The 19,887-nt window shown below is 40.1% G+C and overlaps 1 protein-coding gene across 2 annotated transcripts; it reads right to left on the bottom strand.

Annotated features, from left to right (window-relative positions):
* Positions 1–492: 492 nt before the first annotated feature.
* Positions 493–19,510, bottom strand: LOC103441858 (phosphatidylinositol-3-phosphatase SAC1). 2 transcript variants are annotated; one of them, XM_029107306.2, is made up of 16 exons: positions 19,242–19,510; positions 18,967–19,171; positions 18,704–18,869; positions 17,632–17,854; positions 17,139–17,215; positions 16,714–16,901; positions 16,499–16,596; positions 15,392–15,525; positions 14,471–14,605; positions 4,309–4,597; positions 3,656–3,777; positions 3,104–3,211; positions 2,726–2,938; positions 2,375–2,566; positions 1,795–1,906; positions 493–919 (listed from the first exon to the last, which is right to left on the bottom strand). In XM_029107306.2, the coding sequence occupies exons 1-16, from the start codon at positions 19,371–19,373 to the stop codon at positions 671–673; spliced, it is 2,643 nt and encodes an 880-aa protein (XP_028963139.1). In that variant the 5' UTR covers positions 19,374–19,510; the 3' UTR covers positions 493–670. The 2 variants fall into 2 exon arrangements, with proteins under 2 accessions (XP_028963139.1, XP_028963138.1); XM_029107305.2 differs by having other exon boundaries at positions 4,309–4,672; positions 19,242–19,504.
* Between the last annotated feature and the right edge of the window lie 377 nt (positions 19,511–19,887).

Genomic DNA, 19,887 nt, shown 5'->3' with positions numbered 1-19,887 from the left:
TTCAATAAAAATTTCCAAGTTTTTCTTACAATTTCCATGGTTTCCATATTATTTTTATCGATATCGATAATATCCCGATATTTCCATCGATATTTCCGTGTTTTTGAACTACCGATATTTCCGATATCATCGATATTTAATACTTGGTAGAGATTGACTATTGTTTCTTTCAAGAGAGAGAGAGAGAGAGAGAGAGAGGGGGATTTTCCTATATTTTAGGGAATGCTTCATTAAAAATGTAGCAAACCCCTCGCATCCCATAACCCTCCAAGTTCCAACCGAGAGATGAAAACATTGGAGTATTGTCGTGTATAAAACTGCCGCTGGCAGGCCTTCAACCAGCTCAAATAATCCCTCCCAGGTTTGCATATGCCATGAAGTCCGATAACTCCTCTATATCAGATTCTCGGGTACCAACCACCCTAAACATGGACCCCTAACATGGAATATGAGGAGTTATCGGACTTCATGAAATTGGAAACTTGGAACTGATTTTGAACAAATTGTATTTACATATATTCACATGTTCGATGCTACAGCCATGTACATCGCACGATTTACTCAAAATATTTGCCTCTTACACTTCATTTATCTCTACGATTGCATTCATAGTTAAGAAACAATGGAAGAAACAAAAATCAAAAGTATACGCAATACCAAATATCTCTCTTCAAATCCTCTCAACTTTCTCTTCACCAATGATCCACCTCGTCAACCAGCTCGGATCTTCTGCTAACGATTTACACGATGCAGGGATGCTCCCGAGATCACTACTAATTTGGTCGTATTCCTTGAGGGCGGCTTCCATCTCTACCTCAACAGCTGCATCATCTACAATGTTAATTGTTCCCATATGAAGAGCATCAGCATAGTGCTTCTCCATTTCACCATCATTTTTGAAAGGCTCAATGCCAGTGCCCTGCACGTTGCAGCATTTCACAATATTAAGGAAATCAAATGTACCACATATGTGAGAAGTAGGAGAAAAAGAACATGTCCTCCAGGCCTAACTGGAACAAAAAGTATATTCTAAGCTCAATATACAAGAGTGTCAAACTTCGATGAAATATCGGAAAACCATGCAAGATGTAAAACTTCTATCGTGCATTTGAAAGAGATTCAGGTGTCTATTGGTGTTGAACAATGCCATTTTGTTTGGAAACCTGACATGATAATTGTGCTTCTATAGATGGATTTTAGAGTCAAAATCCCATTTCGGGATGCAGGGATTTCAATGTAGTAGGTGTTGTTTGAACCCTGAACTACAGACCGCAGACCAAAGCTTCAAGCCAGGGATCCGGACATCAAACCCAACCACCCTAACATGGACCCCAGAATCCAAAAACAGATCACAGACGCAAATCCTAGGTCCCTGGCATGGGCCCCAAATCAAACCTCAAAATTAGGCCCCAATCCTTGATCCCTAAACTCTAAACCTCGTAACCAAACAACAATAGAGAAATCAGGGAGTTAATGGTTAACTGTTTATACAAATGTTAGCATTTTTTCTTTGTTTACTTTCAAGAAGTAAACTTCATTGAACTATGCCCAAACGGTACACTTCGATGTGCAGCATACAGACCTATCCGTTAACTAAAGTGTTAACCTACAGGGTTCAACTACAGAAAGAAATTTATAATTATGTTTCTTCAATTTTCTGGTCAGAGAATGAAGTTAATGAACACAAAGACCAGAAAAAAGCACATTCATTATTTTGCACAAACTTATGTCAGACTTTAAAGTTTAAAGGATATACCACACCTGTCCATGTTTGGAAAATTAGAAGTGCTATACCTGACATAACTCAGCATAGTGCTTATATATCTCACTGTTTTCATCTTGATCACCTAGCAGTGTCCCACCGTACCACCCATTGGTTTCATCTACTGATGTCATTGAAAGGTACCTTGGAATTGCAGCAGAGAAATACATGATCAACAAATACACTCCATAGGATACCGCAGAGGCCTTTTATACGAAACTAAATATATGCATACAGATTGCTGGAAATCATGGAATAAAGAAATGAAACATTTATGATTCAACAGATTTTATCTGTGTATATGTAAATCTTTTTGTCTATGTAGTTGATGATGCCAACAAATAGTAACATAGAGTTCCCAAACATCTTAATTACCCAGATCAAACTACTCCATTATCAAAATTTCTTCTGCTATAGTTACTTTCTTTTATTTTCCTTAACTTGGTTAGCACCCCACTTATATTAGACGTTACGGTAATAACAACACTGTATAAGCCATCTACATAGAGATACAGAACACCTTCATGTTTCTGGAGATATTTAAGCAAAAGAAACAGACAAATGGGAGGTTCTCCTCCGGTGCCAATGTAAAAGCATTTCCATATAGCATACCTCTGGAAGATATCCTCCTCAGTATCATTGGCTTCAGATGCAAGCCAATTCAAGTCACAAAATCCATCAACCCCTGTCTCGTTATGGGATCCTCCATTACCGATTTCATGTGAAGTAACTTTTGGTGCAGAGCCACTTTCTTCGTATTTTCTCTGGCCAAAAAGCCAATTTGGGCTTTTCAACTGTATTTCACTGAAAAAGAAAAAAGAAAAGAATTCCAATGTTCAGTAACTACTACAAGAATTTGCCTTGGTTCCCAAGTGTACAGGATAACCTAAGACAGATGAATAATCAAATCACAATAGGATGATAAACATAGGGGTAAAAACTGCTTAGGTTGAATATAATTACGCTGCATCAGGCGCCACACTTGAATTTGCAGTACTACCGCCTGGTCTTTGATCTGGTTCACTACAAAGTCTAACATCCTTTATTGAACTACATGTCCTTTCAATCAATTTATCAAAGGATGTCAACTTCATCCTCAAAAAATCTTCTCTGCAAGCAGGAATAGGGGCAAGAGTGTCTCCCATTCCTCCTAAGCGTGTATCATTTCCTTGTGAACTGAAAAGTTGAAAATCAAGAATCTTATTGTAAAAAATGGGAGATTAAAATGAAACATTAACTTCACAGAAGACTTGGAAAAACCGATTGGGACAGGTAATTGTAGATGTACAAGGTGCATAGACATGTACAAAGGTCACCAATTCTAGATACATAGAGATTTACCTCACATCAAAGAGAGGGTCATCAATTCCAGATACATGAAGATAGTAATCAGAATCCAGCTCCCAGAGAGCAGGTTTCCCTTCCTGTGGTTTGAAGTAACCCAAAAATCTGGTAAAACCCACAAAAAGATCAAGGTATTAGAACCTTTTTTTTAAGGCAAAAGACGGTATAACAATGTGCAATATAGCATTGTATAGTAAATTACAACACAGAGAGATATAATACAGTACAACATAATATGACATACTATAATACAACATCATTTCAATGTGAAATAATACAACATAAAGTTACACTTCCTCGAGACATTCAAAACACAATATACAACTACTGCAGCAACACAACGAGTTCACATATGCAGAGATGCATCTATTTCTTAATGCAGAATGGAGAAGCTAATGATCAAGATCAATCAGTATATTTTATTTTATCTGAATTGGTGGAGATCGTAGTAGGTAATAAGCCTCATCTGTTGCTACAGGAAAGAGCAGGTAATACTTAAAAATAGAAAAATAAATTTCATTAGAAACTATAAGAGAGATGAACAAATACAAATTTATGGCGTCTTGCTTTTCACCATCAGTGTAAGCATTGCTGTAGTATCGCTTAATAGAGTTCAGGAACTCTCTTGATTGGGTTGTAGCTTTCCACTTTCCCTGCCTCTCAGGAAATACCTAGCATTCGTTATAAGGAAAAGGTTTCAGGAAGAAAAAATAAAGATAAATATGAATTTGAAATCTATCTATACGCATGTGCGCACATACTTCTTACACAAGCACATACAAACAGAGAAACATAAATATATTAAATATTTGTTGTAGATTGCATCAAAAGGTGGACTCCTTGTCCACTACATGAATTATACTATTATTGTTTATATGTCTTTATAAACTTCTCAAGAAAAACCTAAGTTGAGAGGACCACATTGTTAACACCCACCCTACAATGTGGTGAAATGATCCAAACCGTCTTTCAGGTTCCCCAATCAAGGATGATCCTCACCCAATGTCCGTCTATCGGAAGCATTATATTCATCTTTTTATTTCACCACAATGTGATTTTTTTTCCTTTTCAGTGGACATCTTATTAGAGTTATAGAGGTTTCTTTTGTTTTTAACTTCGCGTTAGAAATATAGGGGTTGATCTATCACATCAAGTAACTGATAATATGCATACTCTAACCCAAGAAGAAAATAAGAACATACGGTGTTGTGAGCTGCAGAGCCACCATACTGCTGTGCAAGAGCATCTCCCATGCTCTGGTACATATCCATGAGAGCTGCAGCAATAGTGCTATCAGGATCCACTTTGGGCAGATTTGTCAAACCCATTGCATGAAGTTGGCGGCCTAGAGCTGCAAGGCCATAAGCATACTGGGCAACATTTGTACGATCCAAACAATCAATACAATTCGTGCGCAGAACACCGCTTTGAAAATGTGGTGGTTCACCACTAAAATTATCATTTTTCTTCTGTTGCATAATATCAGATTCCCTGTCCCGATTAACAGAAGAATTTAGAGTTTCATTACTGCTTTCAAACCTTGGAACGTCCCCAGCGTTTGGAATTCTGATTTAAAAGAAATACTAGTTCAGTCTTATACGGTTATACCAGAGTTAATTAGTACGTAAAACAATTGACTCAACAACAACAACAACAACAAAGCCTTTTCCCACTAAGTGGGGTCGGCTATATGAATCTTAGAACGCCATTGCGCTCGGTTTTGTGTCATGTCCTCCGTTAGATCCAAGTACTCTAAGTCTTTTCTTAGAGTCTCTTCCAAAGTTTTCCTAGGTCTTCCTCTACCCCTTCGGCCCTGAACCTCTGTCCCTTAGTCACATCTTCGAACCGGAGCGTCAGTCGGCCTTCTTTGCACATGTCCAAATCACCGGAGCCGATTTTCTCTCATCTTTCCTACAATTTCGGCTACTCCTACTTTACCTCGGATATCCTCATTCCCAATCTTATCCTTTCTCGTGTGCCCACACATCCCACGAAGCATCCTCATCTCCGCTACACCCATTTTGTGTACGTGTTGATGCTTCACCGCCCAACATTCTGTGCCATACAACATCGCTGGCCTTATTGCCGTCCTATAAAATTTTCCCTTGAGCTTCAGTGGCCTACGACGGTCACACAACACGCCAGATGCATTCTTACACTTCATCCATCCAGCTCGTATTCTATGGTTGAGATCTCCATCTAATTCTCCGTTCTCTTGCAAGATAGATCCTAGGTAGCGAAAACAGTCGCTTTTTGTGATCTTCGCTAGATTGCTCCGGTCATTAGTGTGGATAAGTATATAAATGGATAGAGATAGGAAAGCAAACACAAGATGTACGTGGTTCACCCAGATTGGCTACGTCCACGGAATAGAAGAGTTCTCATTAATTGTGAAGGGTTTACACAAGTACATAGGTTCAAGCTCTCCTTTAGTGAGTACAAGTGAATGATTTAGTACAAATGACATTAGGAAATATTGTGGGAGAATGATCTCGTAATCACGAAACTTCTAAGTATCGGAGTGTGGTGTCGTCTTGACTTGCCTTATCTGTCTCATAGGTAGATGTGGCATCTTCTCTGGAAGTACTCTTCCTCCATCCAGGGGTGGTATCTTTAACTGGTGGAGATGCACAAGGTAATGTATCAATTTCACTTGAAGCTTACTTGTAGTTTCAGGCTTGGTCAAGCGCGATACAAACCATGTAGTAGGAGTCCCCCAAGTCGCCGAGCTAGGGGGTCTGCTGAAAGAGGTGACAGACAAGGTAAGCAATCAGAGCTCCGACTGATTGTTCACCTTCTCCCCATCTTGCAGCAGCATGAAGGATAAAGAGAAGAAAAATGAGAAGAGATGATATGAGATACTTTTGCTTTTGAAGAAGTAACTTTCCACAGGCTTATTCTTGAACTGAGCTGGAGGGTTTTCTGGTTTCCTCCAGAGTATAAGGCCGACTGAAGAATTTGAGGGTCAAAACAAGTCCATCAAATCTAGAGTACGTTCCGCCCTGCTGATATGGGATACTTTTGCTTTTGACAGAGTAATGGATGTATCGGCACGTGTGCTGTTACGCTTGTCTCCACATGCTTCCTTGTATCCTTCGCACTTGCCCTATCTGTTCCTCAAGCAGATGCGGAATCTTCCCTGGAAACATAAGATGTTGAACATGAGTACTCGAGAGCAATGCCAGGTAAGTAATCAGGTAAGGGGTTCCAGGCAGTCAGTTCTTGGCTGGAAGCTTGATTCCAAGTGCTGACTGATTGCTCTCTTTCTCCTTGTCTTGCAGGTAAAAACAAGGCCAAAGGAAAAGACAGGGAAAAAGCATGATATGGGATACTCTTGCTTTTAACCCTGATGATATGAGATATTCTTGCTCTAGTATAGCTTGTTTGCAGAGGTATTATCGGGGGGAAAGAAAGCTGAATATTTCGAAAGGCTTCGTTGGGAGTGCCCTCTCAGATATGATGAAGGGTTGAGCATTTTTGCAGGTCTGCCTGTCCGTTGGGGATGGAGGTCGACATATATAGGAGTCTCCCTAACAACAAGTAGTAATGCTATTCCTTTACCCTGTTTGGTCATAGCACGGTAGTGGGAGCTGCCAGTTTCACATGTTTTAACTCTGTCAGAGCACTTTGAAAAAGTGGTCTGTGGTATCTGGCTCTCGAGATTCGGAGAACGATGCCTCATCGATTTTTGAGAAAGCAATCATGTTGGGGGTCTGACTCTCGAGATTCGGAGAGCAGTGTCTCTTCGATTTTGAGGAAGTAATCATGTTGGGAGTCTGGCTCTCGAGATTCGAAGGGCGGTGCCTCTTCGATTTTGGAGCAAGCAATCTTGTTGGGAGTGTTGTCTCGAATGTGAGTAAAGGTTGGGCATGTTTGCTAGTCTACCTTGCCACGAAGCACAAAGGTTGACACACAGGGACTTTCCAATTATCCAGCAATGGTACTGTTCCTTTACCCTCTCTTCGATTTTGAGAAAGTAGTCATGTTGGGAGTCTGGCTCTCGAGATTCGGAGGACGGTGCCTCTTCGATTTTGGAGCAAGCAATCTTGTTGGGAGTGTTTTCTCGAATGTGAGTAAAGGTTGGGCATGTTTGCTAGTCTACCTTGCCACGAAGCACAGAGGTTGACACACAGGGACTTTCCAATTATCCAGCAGTGGTACTGTTCCTTTACCCTTGTGGGTAATAATATGGTAGCTAGACCTTCAAAATTTATGTGTCTAAACTTTGTTAGTGCTGTTTCTTTGCTATTCTTTTACCTTTCTTGGTCAGAGCGATGTAGTGGGAGCTGCAAGCTTCACGTGCTCAACTTTGGCAGAGAACTTTGGCAAAGTTATATGTGGTACCCATGAGCTATTGTTGCGTGTGGGAAGTGGGTGATTGAACAGTAAGATTCATGTGCTTTCTACTTCACCAGAAGTCTTCGACAGAATGCCCATAATTTCTGCAAAGCTGAGTGTGCGTGTGACAGGTGCTGACAAGGCTAGAAAAGTAGGTGCCTCTTCGATTTCTGAGATTGGCCCTCGTGGTCTCTGAGCAGCCCAGCTTTTGAGAAAGCGAGCGCCTCTTCGATTGATTCGGAGAACGATGCGTCATCGATTTTTGAGAAAGCAATCATGCTGGGGGTCTGGCTCTCGAAGATTCGGGGAGCAGTGTCTCTTCGATTTTTGAGAAAGTAATCATGTTGGGAGTCTGGCTCTCGAGATTCGGAGGGCGGTGCCTCTTCGATTTTGGAGCAAGCAATCTTGTTGCGAGTGTTTTCTCGAATGTGAGTAAAGGTTGGGCATGTTTGCTAGTCTACCTTGCCACGAAGCTTCTCTTCGATTTTTAAGAAAGTAGTCATGTTGGGAGTCTGGCTCTCGAGATTCGGAGGACGGTGCCTCTTCGATTTTGGAGCAAGCAATCTTATTGGGAGTGTTTTCTCGAATGTGAGTAAAGGTTGGGCATGTTTGCTAGTCTACCTTGCCACGAAGCACAGAGGTTGACACACAGGGACTTTCCAATTATCCAGCAGTGGTACTGTTCCTTTACCCTTGTGGGTAATAATATGGTAGCTAGACCTTCAAAATTTATGGGTTTAAACTTTGTTAGTGCTGTTTATTTGCTATTCTTTTACCCTTCTTGGTCAGAGCGATGTAGTGGGAGCTGCAAGCTTCACGTGCTCAACTTTGGCAGAGAACTTTGGCAAAGTTTTCTGTGGTACCCATGAGCTATTGTTGCGTGTGGCAAGTGGGTGATTGAACAGTAAGATTCATGTGTTTTCTACTTCCCCAGAAGTCTTCGATAGAATGCCCATAATTTCCGCAAAGCTGAGTGTGCGTGTGACAGGTGCTGACAAGGCTGGAAAAGTAGGTGCCTCTTCGATTTCTGAGATCGGCCCTCGTGGTCTCTGGGGAGCCCAGCTTTTGAGAAAGCGAGCGCCTCTTCGATTTCTAAGATCGGCCTTTGTGGTCTTTGAGCAGCCCAACTTTTGAGAAAGCAAACGCCTCTTCGATTTCTGAGATCAACCCTCGTGATCTCTAAGCAGCCCAGCTTTTGAGAAAGCAAACGCCTCTTCGATTTCTGAGCAGGCGCTTCTTCGATTTCTGAAGCTCCGTCGAGTGCAGATTTTTATAGGGGCTGGCATTAAGTTCCAAAGCACACTTGAATCTCCACCAGTAGAAGCTTCATTCTTGCACTTCTAAGATCTTGATTTGTCCGACCTCTTCTCTCTTCAACACCTTTGAAAATGTCTGGCCCCTCCGACCGTCGTTTTGACTTGAACCTTGTTGAAGAGGCAGCCCCGCCTTCTCCAGACAACATATGGCGCCCATCCTTCGTCTCCCCTACTGGTCCTCTTACCGTTGGGGATTCCGTGATGAAGAATGATATGACCGCTGCGGTGGTGGCCAGGAACCTTCTCACTCCCAAAGATAACAGACTACTTTCCAAACGGTCTGATGAGTTAGCTGTTAAGGATTCGCTGGCTCTCAGTGTTCAGTGTGCAGGTTCTGTGTCTAATATGGCCCAACGCCTATTTGCTCGAACCCGCCAAGTTGAATCATTGGCGGCTGAAGTGATGAGTCTCAAACAGGAGATTAGAGGGCTCAAGCATGAGAATAAACAGTTGCACCGGCTCGCACATGACTATGCTACAAACATGAAGAGGAAGCTTGACCAGATGAAGGAAACTGATGGTCAGGTTTTACTTGATCATCAGAGATTTGTGGGTTTGTTCCAAAGGCATTTATTGCCTTCGTCTTCTGGGGCTGTACCGCGTAATGAAGCTCCAAATGATCAACCTCTGATGCCTCCTCCTTCTAGGGTTCTGTCCAGTACTGAGGCTCCAAATGATCCCCCTCCGGTGCCTTCTCTTTCTGGGGCTCTACCGACTGCTGAGACTTCTCCTAAGCAACCTTTGTGAAGGCTCCCTCTTGTGTGTTTATTTTAACTCATGTATATGTACATATTTGTAGCTTATCGGGGATATCAATAAATAAGCTTTCCTTCATTTCAACGTATTGTGTTAAATACACCAAAGCCTTATTCGCTAAGTTCTTTGAATTTTCTTTTGTTGAAGCTTGTATGTTGAAGCTTTCTGAGTGGAGCATGTAGGTTGGGGTAGTGTTCCCTTAATTTTCCGAGTGAGGAAAACTTCTCGGTTGGAGACTTGGAAAATCCAAGTCACTGGGTGGGATCGGCTATATGAATCTTAGAACGCCATTGTGCTCGATCCTGTGTCATGTCCTTCGTTAGATCCAAGTACTCTAAGTCTTTTCTTAGAGTCTCTTCCAAAGTTTTCCTAGGTCTTCCTCTACCCCTTCGGCCCTGAACCTCTGTCCCATAGTCGCATCTTCTAATCGGAGCGTCAGTAGGCCTTCTTTGTACATGTCCAAACCACCGTAACCGATTTTCTCTCATCTTTCCTTCAATTTCGGCTACTCCTACTTTACCCCGGATATCCTCATTCCTAATCTTATCCTTTCTCGTGTGCCCACACATCCAACGAAGCATCCTCATCTCCGCTACACCCATTTTGTGTACGTGCTGATGTTTCACCGCCCAACATTCTGTGCCATACAGCATCGCCGGCCTTATTGCCGTCCTATAAAATTTTCCCTTGAGCTTCAGTGGCATACGACGGTCACATAACACGCCGGATGCACTCTTCCACTTCATCCATCCAGCTTGTATTCTATGGTTGAGATCTCCATCTAATTCTCCGTTCTTTTGCAAGATAGATCCTAGGTAACGAAAACGGTCGCTCTTTGGTATTTCTTGATCTCCGATCCTCACCCCTAACTCGTTTTGGCCTCCATTTGCACTGAACTTGCACTCCATATATTCTGTCTTTGATCGGCTTAGGCGAAGACCTTTAGATTCCAACACTTCTCTCCAAAGGTTAAGCTTTGCATTTACCCCTTCCTGAGTTTCATCTATCAACACTATATCGTCTGCGAAAAGCATACACCAAGGAATATCATCTTGAATATGTCCTGTTAACTCATCCATTACCAACGCAAAAAGGTAAGGACTTAAGGATGAGCCTTGATGTAATCCTACAGTTATGGGAAAGCTTTCGGTTTGTCCTTCATGAGTTCTTACGGCAGTCTTTGCTCCTTCATACATATCCTTTATAGCTTGGATATATGCTACTCGTACTCCTTTCTTCTCTAAAATCCTCCAAAGAATGTCTCTTGGGACCCTATCATACGCTTTTTCCAAATCTATAAAGACCATGTGTAAATCCTTCTTCCCATCTCTATATCTTTCCATCAATCTTCGTAAGAGATAGATTGCCTCCATGGTTGAGCGCCCTGGCATGAACCCGAATTGGTTGTCCGAAACCCGTGTCTCTTGCCTCAATCTATGCTCAATGACTCTCTCCCAGAGCTTCATTGTATGACTCATTAGCTTAATACCCCTATAGTTCATGCAATTTTGTACGTCGCCCTTATTCTTGTAGATAGGCACCAAAGTGCTCGTTCGCCACTCATTTGGCATCTTCTTCGTTTTCAAAATCCTATTGAAAAGGTCAGTGAGCCATGTTATACCTGTCTCTCCCAAAAGTTTCCACACTTCGATTGGTATATCGTCTGGGCCTATTGCTTTTTTATGCTTCATCTTCTTCAACGCTACAACCACTTCTTCCTTCCGGATTCGACGATAAAAAGAGTAGTTTCTACACTCTTCTGAGTTACTCAACTCCCCTAAAGAAGCACTCATTTCATGTCCTTCATTGAAAAGATTATGAAAATAACCTCTCCATCTGTCTTTAACCGCGTTCTCTGTAGCAAGAACCTTTCCATCCTCATCCTTGATGCACCTCACTTGGTTTAGGTCCCTTGTCTTCTTTTCCCTTGCTCTAGATAGTTTATAGATATCCAACTCTCCTTCTTTGGTATCTAGTCGTTTATACATATCGTCGTAAGCCGCTAACTTAGCTTCTCTGACAGCTTTCTTCGCCTCTTGCTTCGCTTTTCTATACCTTTCACCATTTTCATCGGTCCTCTCCTTGTATAAGGCTTTACAACATTCCTTCTTAGCCTTCACCTTTGTTTGTACCTCCTCATTCCACCACCAAGATTCCTTTTGGTGTGGGGCAAAGCCCTTGGACTCTCCTAATACCTCTTTTGCTACTTTTCGGATACAACTAGCCATGGAATCCCACATTTGGCTAGCTTCCCCCTCTCTATCCCACACACATTGGGTGATTACCTTCTCTTTGAAAATGGCTTGTTTTTCTTCTTTTAGATTCCACCATCTAGTCCTTGGGCACTTCCAAGTCTTGTTCTTTTGTCTTACTCTTTTGATATGTACATCCATCACCAACAAGCGATGTTGATTAGCCACGCTCTCTCCTGGTATAACTTTGCAATCCTTACAAGTTATACGATCCCCTTTCCTCATTAGAAGAAAATCTATTTGTGTTTTTGACGACCCACTCTTGTAGGTGATCACATGTTCTTCTCTCTTCTTAAAGAAGGTGTTGGCTAAGAAGAGATCATATGCCATTGCAAAATCCAAGATAGCTTCCCCATCCTCGTTTCTCTCCCCAAAACCATGGCCACCATGAAAACCTCCATAGTTGCCTGTCTCCCTGCCCACGTGTCCATTTAAATCTCCTCCTATAAATAACTTCTCCGTCTGAGCAATTCCTTGCACCAAGTCTCCAAGATCTTCCCAAAATTTCTCCTTCGAACTCGTATCCAACCCTACTTGAGGTGCGTACGCACTAATCACATTGATAAGTTCTTGTCCTATTACAATCTTGATTGCCATGATTCTATCTCCTACCCTCTTGACATCTACAACATCTTGTACCAAGGTCTTGTCCACGATGATGCCAACACCGTTTCTCGTTCTATTTGTGCCCGAATACCAAAGTTTAAACCCTGAGTTTTCTAGATCCTTTGCCTTACTACCAACCCACTTAGTTTCTTGTAGGCACATAATATTTATCCTTCTCCTCACCATAACTTCCACTACTTCCATAGATTTTCCCGTTAAGGTTCCTATATTCCACGTTCCTAAACGCATTTTGCTCTCTTGAACTCTACCCTTCTGTCCTAGCTTCTTCACCCTCCCCCGTCTAATAGGATCAAAGTACTTCTTTTGTGTGTCCCAGGTAAAGTTGATAGGAGCATATGCTCCCAAACAACTTTGAGTGGAGTCGTTCGAAAAGAAGTTTCTATGGCCCCCTTGCTCATTTAACACTGCATCCGGGTGCCGATGGAGATACAGCGACCCTTGCTCACTTATCACTGTGCTCGGGCCACACAGCGCGCCACTTACGGGTGACGCCCTAGCTTTAGCGCGATTTTGTTCTGGATTCATTTTCATAAGGATTCGACGTGATCATGGAGTGCCGGCTGTCGACTACCTGACGCCCTCCCCCTCCTCCTTTATCCGGGCTTGGGACCGGCCATGTAAGACATAGGCGGAGTTACGTAAAACAATTGACTCATTTTGAAATAATTCTTCCATGTACTGGAGTGTTCTAAAATCACTGTTAAGGTGCTCTGTACCAGGCCACAGGTTTAATATGATAGAAATACATCATCATCAAGAACCATGACGTTTCTCCACATAAATATCTACATAAACAGTCCACAACTAATTGATGGCCGTCATACGTCTCAGTCCTAATAGAAGTAGTTAGGCTTATTTTTCTTATTATCAGCAATTCAGATTGCAATTATTATATGACTTCTTTATCATTATCTTAGCATAACAATATACGGAAATGTTAAAATTTTAGATAATGCAAAAACTATCACCTTTAATCATATTTATCCGTGGAAAAAATTTGAGAACATGTAACATAGAGAAATTTTACAATATAAAAAGGATTTTTACTTACCAATCATTCACACTTCAGATGTCATGAGGATATTTTATATGCTTCTAAGTTCTAACAAAAGCAGTACACAATTCTTATTATAACAAAAGCAGTTTTACAAACACCCAAACAGGGCCTACAAGCAAGAAGCTTGTATCACAAAGAAAACTAATTCTCCCTGGAACAAAAATTTGGCGCTCACTTGCACCATAGCACCTAACTTCTGCATTAGATGAATGACCAACTGAGCTGTTGAACTGAACCAGCACCAATTGGGTTATATCAGGATCCATGTTGGTTATGGAGGACTAGATGTGTTCGGGTGTGCTTTGAACAGTGCCAAAGTGCTTCTAAAGTGTATGATTTAAATATAAACAGGTACAATTTTGAGTTTAGAGAAGCATTTTACTGCTTCTTTAAGAAGAACTTTATAAATTTTCTGTGGAAGTGCCTCCAACAAAATATGCATGAAGCACTTGAGTTTTTTAAATGCTTCTAAATTTCTAATAAAAGCAGTACAAACAAAACTACATTACTCCGTATAGAAGTACTCCCAACCAAACCCTATAAGTAAGAAGTTCACAGTAAAGCAAGATTGTGTTTCCTCAATAGGATGTCTGGCACCTGTCTGCCTACTAAAACTTATCTGATACAAATTGATTCAAGGATAACAATCTAAGTGCAATGGAGATCTGGAACCAATCTTGAGAATACAGTTAGCAAATCACTGAACCAGCAAATATTGGGGTAGATCAATGATTCAATATTTATAATTGTGCATTGTTTACTGGAGAACCAGCATGAAAGAATTGGAAAAAAAGGGTGTAACTTCAAAATATAGCATGCATGAACTGTAACTCTTATTAATAGACATGTCACCAGAAATATGCATGGAAATCAGAAATTAGGCTAAACCGTACAACTAGTGTTACAACTTCATTTTATTTTCCCAATACAAAAAGGACTGTGATTCATATCTATGATATGATTCCATCATTCCAATAACAATTGCAAAAACTAAGAAACCAACATAAAAATTGCATACCTTCCCGTGCTTGTCCGACTTAATTGATTGAGCCTCCGTTTAACAACGCTAGGTTTGCCACTGTAGTAAAAACCAGTCAAATCAAGCGCCTCACTTGCCACAGCACCCAAAACTGCTAAAACATTGGCAGACTTGCTTTGGAAGCAGAAAAGATAGAGAACAGTTAGACCGAAGAAAACAAATATAAACACAAACAGTTAGAGATGGTTGAATTGAAAGCATTGCAGAGATATCTATTGCTAAATAAGTCTACTTCTTAGCAAGGTAAAAATGTGGGAGCAAAATGATGTATACCTATGTAAATGATATATACATGGACATAATAAATACATATACAAATCTGCAAGCCTATGAAACAGAATTAGTCATTCTTTATATGGAGAATTGGATACCAATATGGCCCGATACGTATCAAATACTCCAAATGGATCAATACAATTCCGTAAAGACTTTCTAGGTCTTGAAGAAGAATCCACTCCCCCACAATACTATGCGTATGTCTTATTTCAGTTGTGTGGGGCTCCTATAATGGTTCATCTAAAGGAAAAAGAATTTTGGTTCAATTGTGCTTACTGGTTTTTGACAAAACAAAAAAGGGGAATATGCTTTTCATACTTTTTTATGATTGCAACCAACCATAAAAGACAAAAAAAACATAGAACTAGCCTGCACCACACCAGATAGGGATGCAGTTTACCCTATTCTCATAAATATATATATACACACACACATATACATATGATACAGCATTTTTTTTATTCCCCTATCCTTATTCTAGTTTTAGGAGACTTTTTGTATGGTATTTAATCATGTATCCTATATCTATCTGTGCATCATAGGTGTGTGTGTCTGTGTCCACTTTGCCAAAAAAAGCAAAAAAAGAAAAAAACACAAAAGGAAAATGAAAATTCAACTGGCTACCTTTTTGCAAACTTGTGAAAGTCCCAGTGAATAAATTTAAGATGGTTTTCTTCCGAAAATATTTGATTCAAGTACCCAACTGCACTTGCAAACTCACGCCTCAGCATCATTTCTCGAGGCCTTTTTTCGACAGTCTACAATAAAATTGCATGACACGTGAAACGAAAAATAAGAAGAAAAAAATTGCATGATGGGCAACTGATAAATATAGCTTAACTTGTAATGCCAGCAAAATATTTATCTCTATGTATGCATGTATGTATGCATGTATCCAGAGTAGGCTACAAGTCAAATAGTGCTTATAAAAGAATTCGGCACCAAAAATATTTTTACCAATTAACATCCTCGTAACCGCAACCTCCCTATGACACAGACACAGACACAGACACGCACACGAGTAGAAAACTCAATCACTGTAGATCAGAAGCACAGAAAAAATCATCAACTTATACTGAACATCAGAGAGATGTGAGAAACAAGAGATGCATTCTATTTTCAATATTGCCCCACAATATTACACCATACTTACACAATCCTCAAATAGCTACAACTCATTCTATAAATAACCAAATTTATTAAATAAAGGATCTACTATGTGGCGACAGCTATCACATAAATATTAGCCCCTGCAGAATAGATGCACAGTAAACTAATGTTTCTCTCGTACAACAGGAAGACTTATAAAACCTCACTTTTAACTATTAACCAGAAACTTCGGCATCATTGTCAGAATTTTCTAGTTTTGTATTCTTTCTCTTCCTACTAGTTTATTAGAGTTTACATAGGTTGGCTGAAAAAATTGCATAGGTTGTTTATGATAAATATCCAATAACCAACTAGCTCTCGGTCTAGTGGTATATCCCTTCCCAATGTTGGAAAAGGTACAACATAATGAAACAAGGGGGTGTTTCATAATGATCTGAATTGCACATTTATTGAATCCCCCACCCCCATTTAATTAAAACGAAAACAAGAAGAATAAAATAGTAATTGGTCATCCAACACATAAAAATGTTGTCCCATCGCATGCAGTAATAGTAAAGAGTAACGACTAACAATAAACGTTGTCCCAGCATCTGTTCAGAAGCCATTTAGAAATAAACAAACCTTGATCAAATTAAGCACAATAACTGGGTTGCCATATCTCATTGCCAGGTCTTCAAAATGTAGTTTGGTAGCTTGATATGTGGGGTCATATCTCTGTACTAAAGTCAGAATAAAAACATGCAAAAAATGATTAATTCCAATGACCCTTGTAACAATGTATGTGACATGTAGCATATGATTCAGAACGAATGAAATTAATATGCATCTGTTCTTACATATAATATCAGGCTTAGGACTAAGTCTTGAAGCTTCTTGTGACCAGAAAAGGGGAATCGAGCCACGCATCTGGACAACAGAACTCATTTTTCCTTTGCATGAGCCAGCTTCTTCATCGAGGATTATCTGCTCTGTCTCAACATCATTTGCAACCCTTCCCCTATCATTCACTCCCCTTTTCAAGTAACTGCAACACAATCGAAAACATGATTAATACAAGAAATTTCTGTATCTCAAAACATTACCAAAGCTAATACCAGTGAAATTTCACCCTCAAAACAAAAAACTTGAACCTTTTCTTAAATTAAAGAAAAATGTATAGCTGAAAATTTTTGACTTTTGTTTTTATATGCCATGTGGACAGCTATGTGAATAATTAGAAAAAATGAAGATGGTGTGGTGTGATATTCAAACTACCACATACCGTGTTCCTGCGAAATGCCGAGAGCGTCTAGAGACCAGAGAAACACTGAAGTCCCTACCAAAGATTGATAGCCTAATCTGCCATAACGAAGTAAAATAAACTTAATCGAGATATTTAACATCTTCAGTTAAGAAGTTTTTCTTTTCAAAGAAGACACAAGTTTTATCTAGAAAAAACATAAAGAAATACAAGAAACATGGGCGACCAGTCCATCAGACACCTAAAGCATCAGTCAAAAAGCCTAAACTCATAAATCCCTCGGCAAAAGGTAAATACATATGTAGCATGGGAAGTAAATACACAAGATATAAGTTCACTAAAAAAGAATAGATATGGTATAACCAAATTGTTTTGGTTAAAATGTAGAGTAAATCGAAAACAATGTCCTTTTCGGCCGGCTAAAACTGTCTATGGGTTCCGCTAACCAAAACAATCTCCTTACCACGCACATACAGTGAGAGAGAGAGAGAGATTGCGTGTGTGTGTTTCATACCTGCTTAAAATGGCCATGCACCAATGCTATTGTCCAGATTGTGTTATTGCACCTTGATCGAATAGCTTGTGTTAGATAGGCATTCCATACAAATATATTATCATACGGCATCCCTTCTTCGCCCATTGCTAACACATTCTTTTGCAATCTCTGCATTATAGGATACGTGTAACTATAGAAAAAATCTTTGGTCAAATCAACACTGGATAGAAGTTTCTTGTACCTACAATTAAGAATGAAAAATATAAGTAAATTCTATAGAAGTTGAATTAGGAAGTATATTAGTTGGTGACCATGAAGTTGAGTAAAATTAAGCATTCAGAGTCCCGTTACAATATATTTTTCCGTTTTAGATATGAAACAATTAAATAATGGAGGGAACACTCCTTAGCCCATCCACAAGTGGGATATTAAGTAAAACAGAAGTCTATGCATTTTCCAATGATCACAGATTAACTGCATAGTTCTCACATTAAAGGTCTCCACAGCTTATGGCATTTGCTTCGCCAGTAACTTTCTAACATCAAATTCACACCCTTCTCCATTTACTATCCTAAGTTACTGGAGGTCACCTAACCCCTTCCCAATCCAACTTCCACGTAGTCACTACGAGAAATCATTAGCAGTGTCATTCGTGAACAGTGTATTTGTACAACCATGACTTTGTCCATCTAAGCAAATAAAGGTAAACCCCCAAAGCAAACTCTCTCACTCCTCTAACAGGACACTAATAAATATAAGTCAGGGTTTCTTTCTTCCATGTGTTAAGGAACACTGGTGTAATAATGACTCAAGGAGCCCCATAAAACTTTGAAGAAAAATTTCACACCGTCGGGACCCTTGTTGGGTAACCTCACCCTTCCTATCTTATTCTTTCAGGTACTCTTTGTGGCCTCTTGGTAGTATGCAAGCCCGATGTATGAAACCCTGGTGAGAGGCCATGCTGATTATACGATTAAAATAACCCAGTGACCGTATATCTCTAATCAAATCAAATATATCTCTGCCACATTTATGCTATCATTTAACAATCCAGACAACAGAGAAACATGAAAACAAGGGAGAAAATTACCGCAACTCGGTCTTAGAATGAGCAACATCAGTTTGAATCGTGACGTGCGGAATAGTAACCAACTGGCTCTCATCTATGCTATAAATCGCATGACCACATATGCTTCCTATTTGGCGACGCTTGGTGACCAAAATCAAGTAATACGATTCCAGAAACTTAATGCAACCTACCAAAAACACCAAAACCCCATACACAGAGTAAATACAAACACACAAGCAGGTAGTTCATAAATCTCTAGTAAAATTGAGGTCTAAGACACTGACCGGCGATCCCGAAAACCTTGGCGACAAAAGTAAGGCCGCCGGTGGCGCGATTTCCCTCGGCGATTCGCTGCAGCAGGCTCTTGATCTCCTGCGGCGAGTACACAACCGGGTCTTCGCTGATATTCAAATCGTCGGGCTCCGAGCGGTCGATTTTCAAGACCCGGAAGAAGCGCTTGTTCCGATCGCTTCCGATCAAGTAAAATCGCTGGAACTGAGAGCGTCAATTGGAGAGGAATGAAGAATTCGAGCGAGAGAGAGTGTGAAGAATCGGTTACCTGTCTGGTCTCGTAGAGCTTGAATTTTTCGAGGGAGTAGGAGTTGGGGTCGGCATCGAAGTCGGGGTGGACTTTGGCGGAGGAACGGACGTATTGGGGAATACTGGGCTTCGACTTGTCAGGTTTCGCCATTTCTGCACTGCGTATGGAGGAAATGGAAATTGCCGGTTTCGGTTGAATATATGTATAGTGTTCGATTTGGAAGCTGGAAAAGTGTGCTCTGCTTATTTGTCAGACAATTCGCTTCGGTGCGAATCTGTTGAAATTTATTATTAAAATTATACGATTCAGTTTATATCGGTTTTATTCAGTTTACGGTTCAAAATAAATAAATATATATATATATATATCTACTAATTAATAAAACGCTCATTATCAACCAAAATCTTATGAAATTATCAGTTTAATCCTCTAATTAAAACAGAACATAAATAAGAAATATGAAGCAGAAATGTAATTTCATACAACCAAATTTTGCTGTTTTTTTTTTCAAAGCCTCACTTACATGTAATACTAACATATTTCTAATAAAAAATTAAAAAATTAAAAAAAAAAAAAAAACTTCTCACTCCCACATTCTCTATCACTCTCTTCCTCTCTACTATTTCAAAAACAAAAATAAAAAATTTTCTCACACACTTTGTGT

This window comes from Malus domestica, chromosome 08 (genome assembly GCF_042453785.1).
Source record: "Malus domestica chromosome 08, GDT2T_hap1".
Classification (NCBI taxonomy): Eukaryota; Viridiplantae; Streptophyta; class Magnoliopsida; order Rosales; family Rosaceae; genus Malus; species Malus domestica.
This window is presented reverse-complemented; position numbering and strand designations above follow the sequence as displayed.

Excerpts from the sequence above, each read along its gene's own strand:
- LOC103441858 (XM_029107305.2), bottom strand. The coding sequence starts at position 19,373 with ATGGCGAAACCTGACAAGTCGAAGCCCAGTATTCCCCAATACGTCCGT. Across the intron at positions 14,606-15,391 it reads TTTCACAAGTTTGCAAAAAG|CAAGTCTGCCAATGTTTTAG; the intron begins GTAGCCAGTTGA and ends CTGCTTCCAAAG. Across the intron at positions 4,673-14,470 it reads AGTCGGACAAGCACGGGAAG|AATTCCAAACGCTGGGGACG; the intron begins GTATGCAATTTT and ends CTTTTAAATCAG.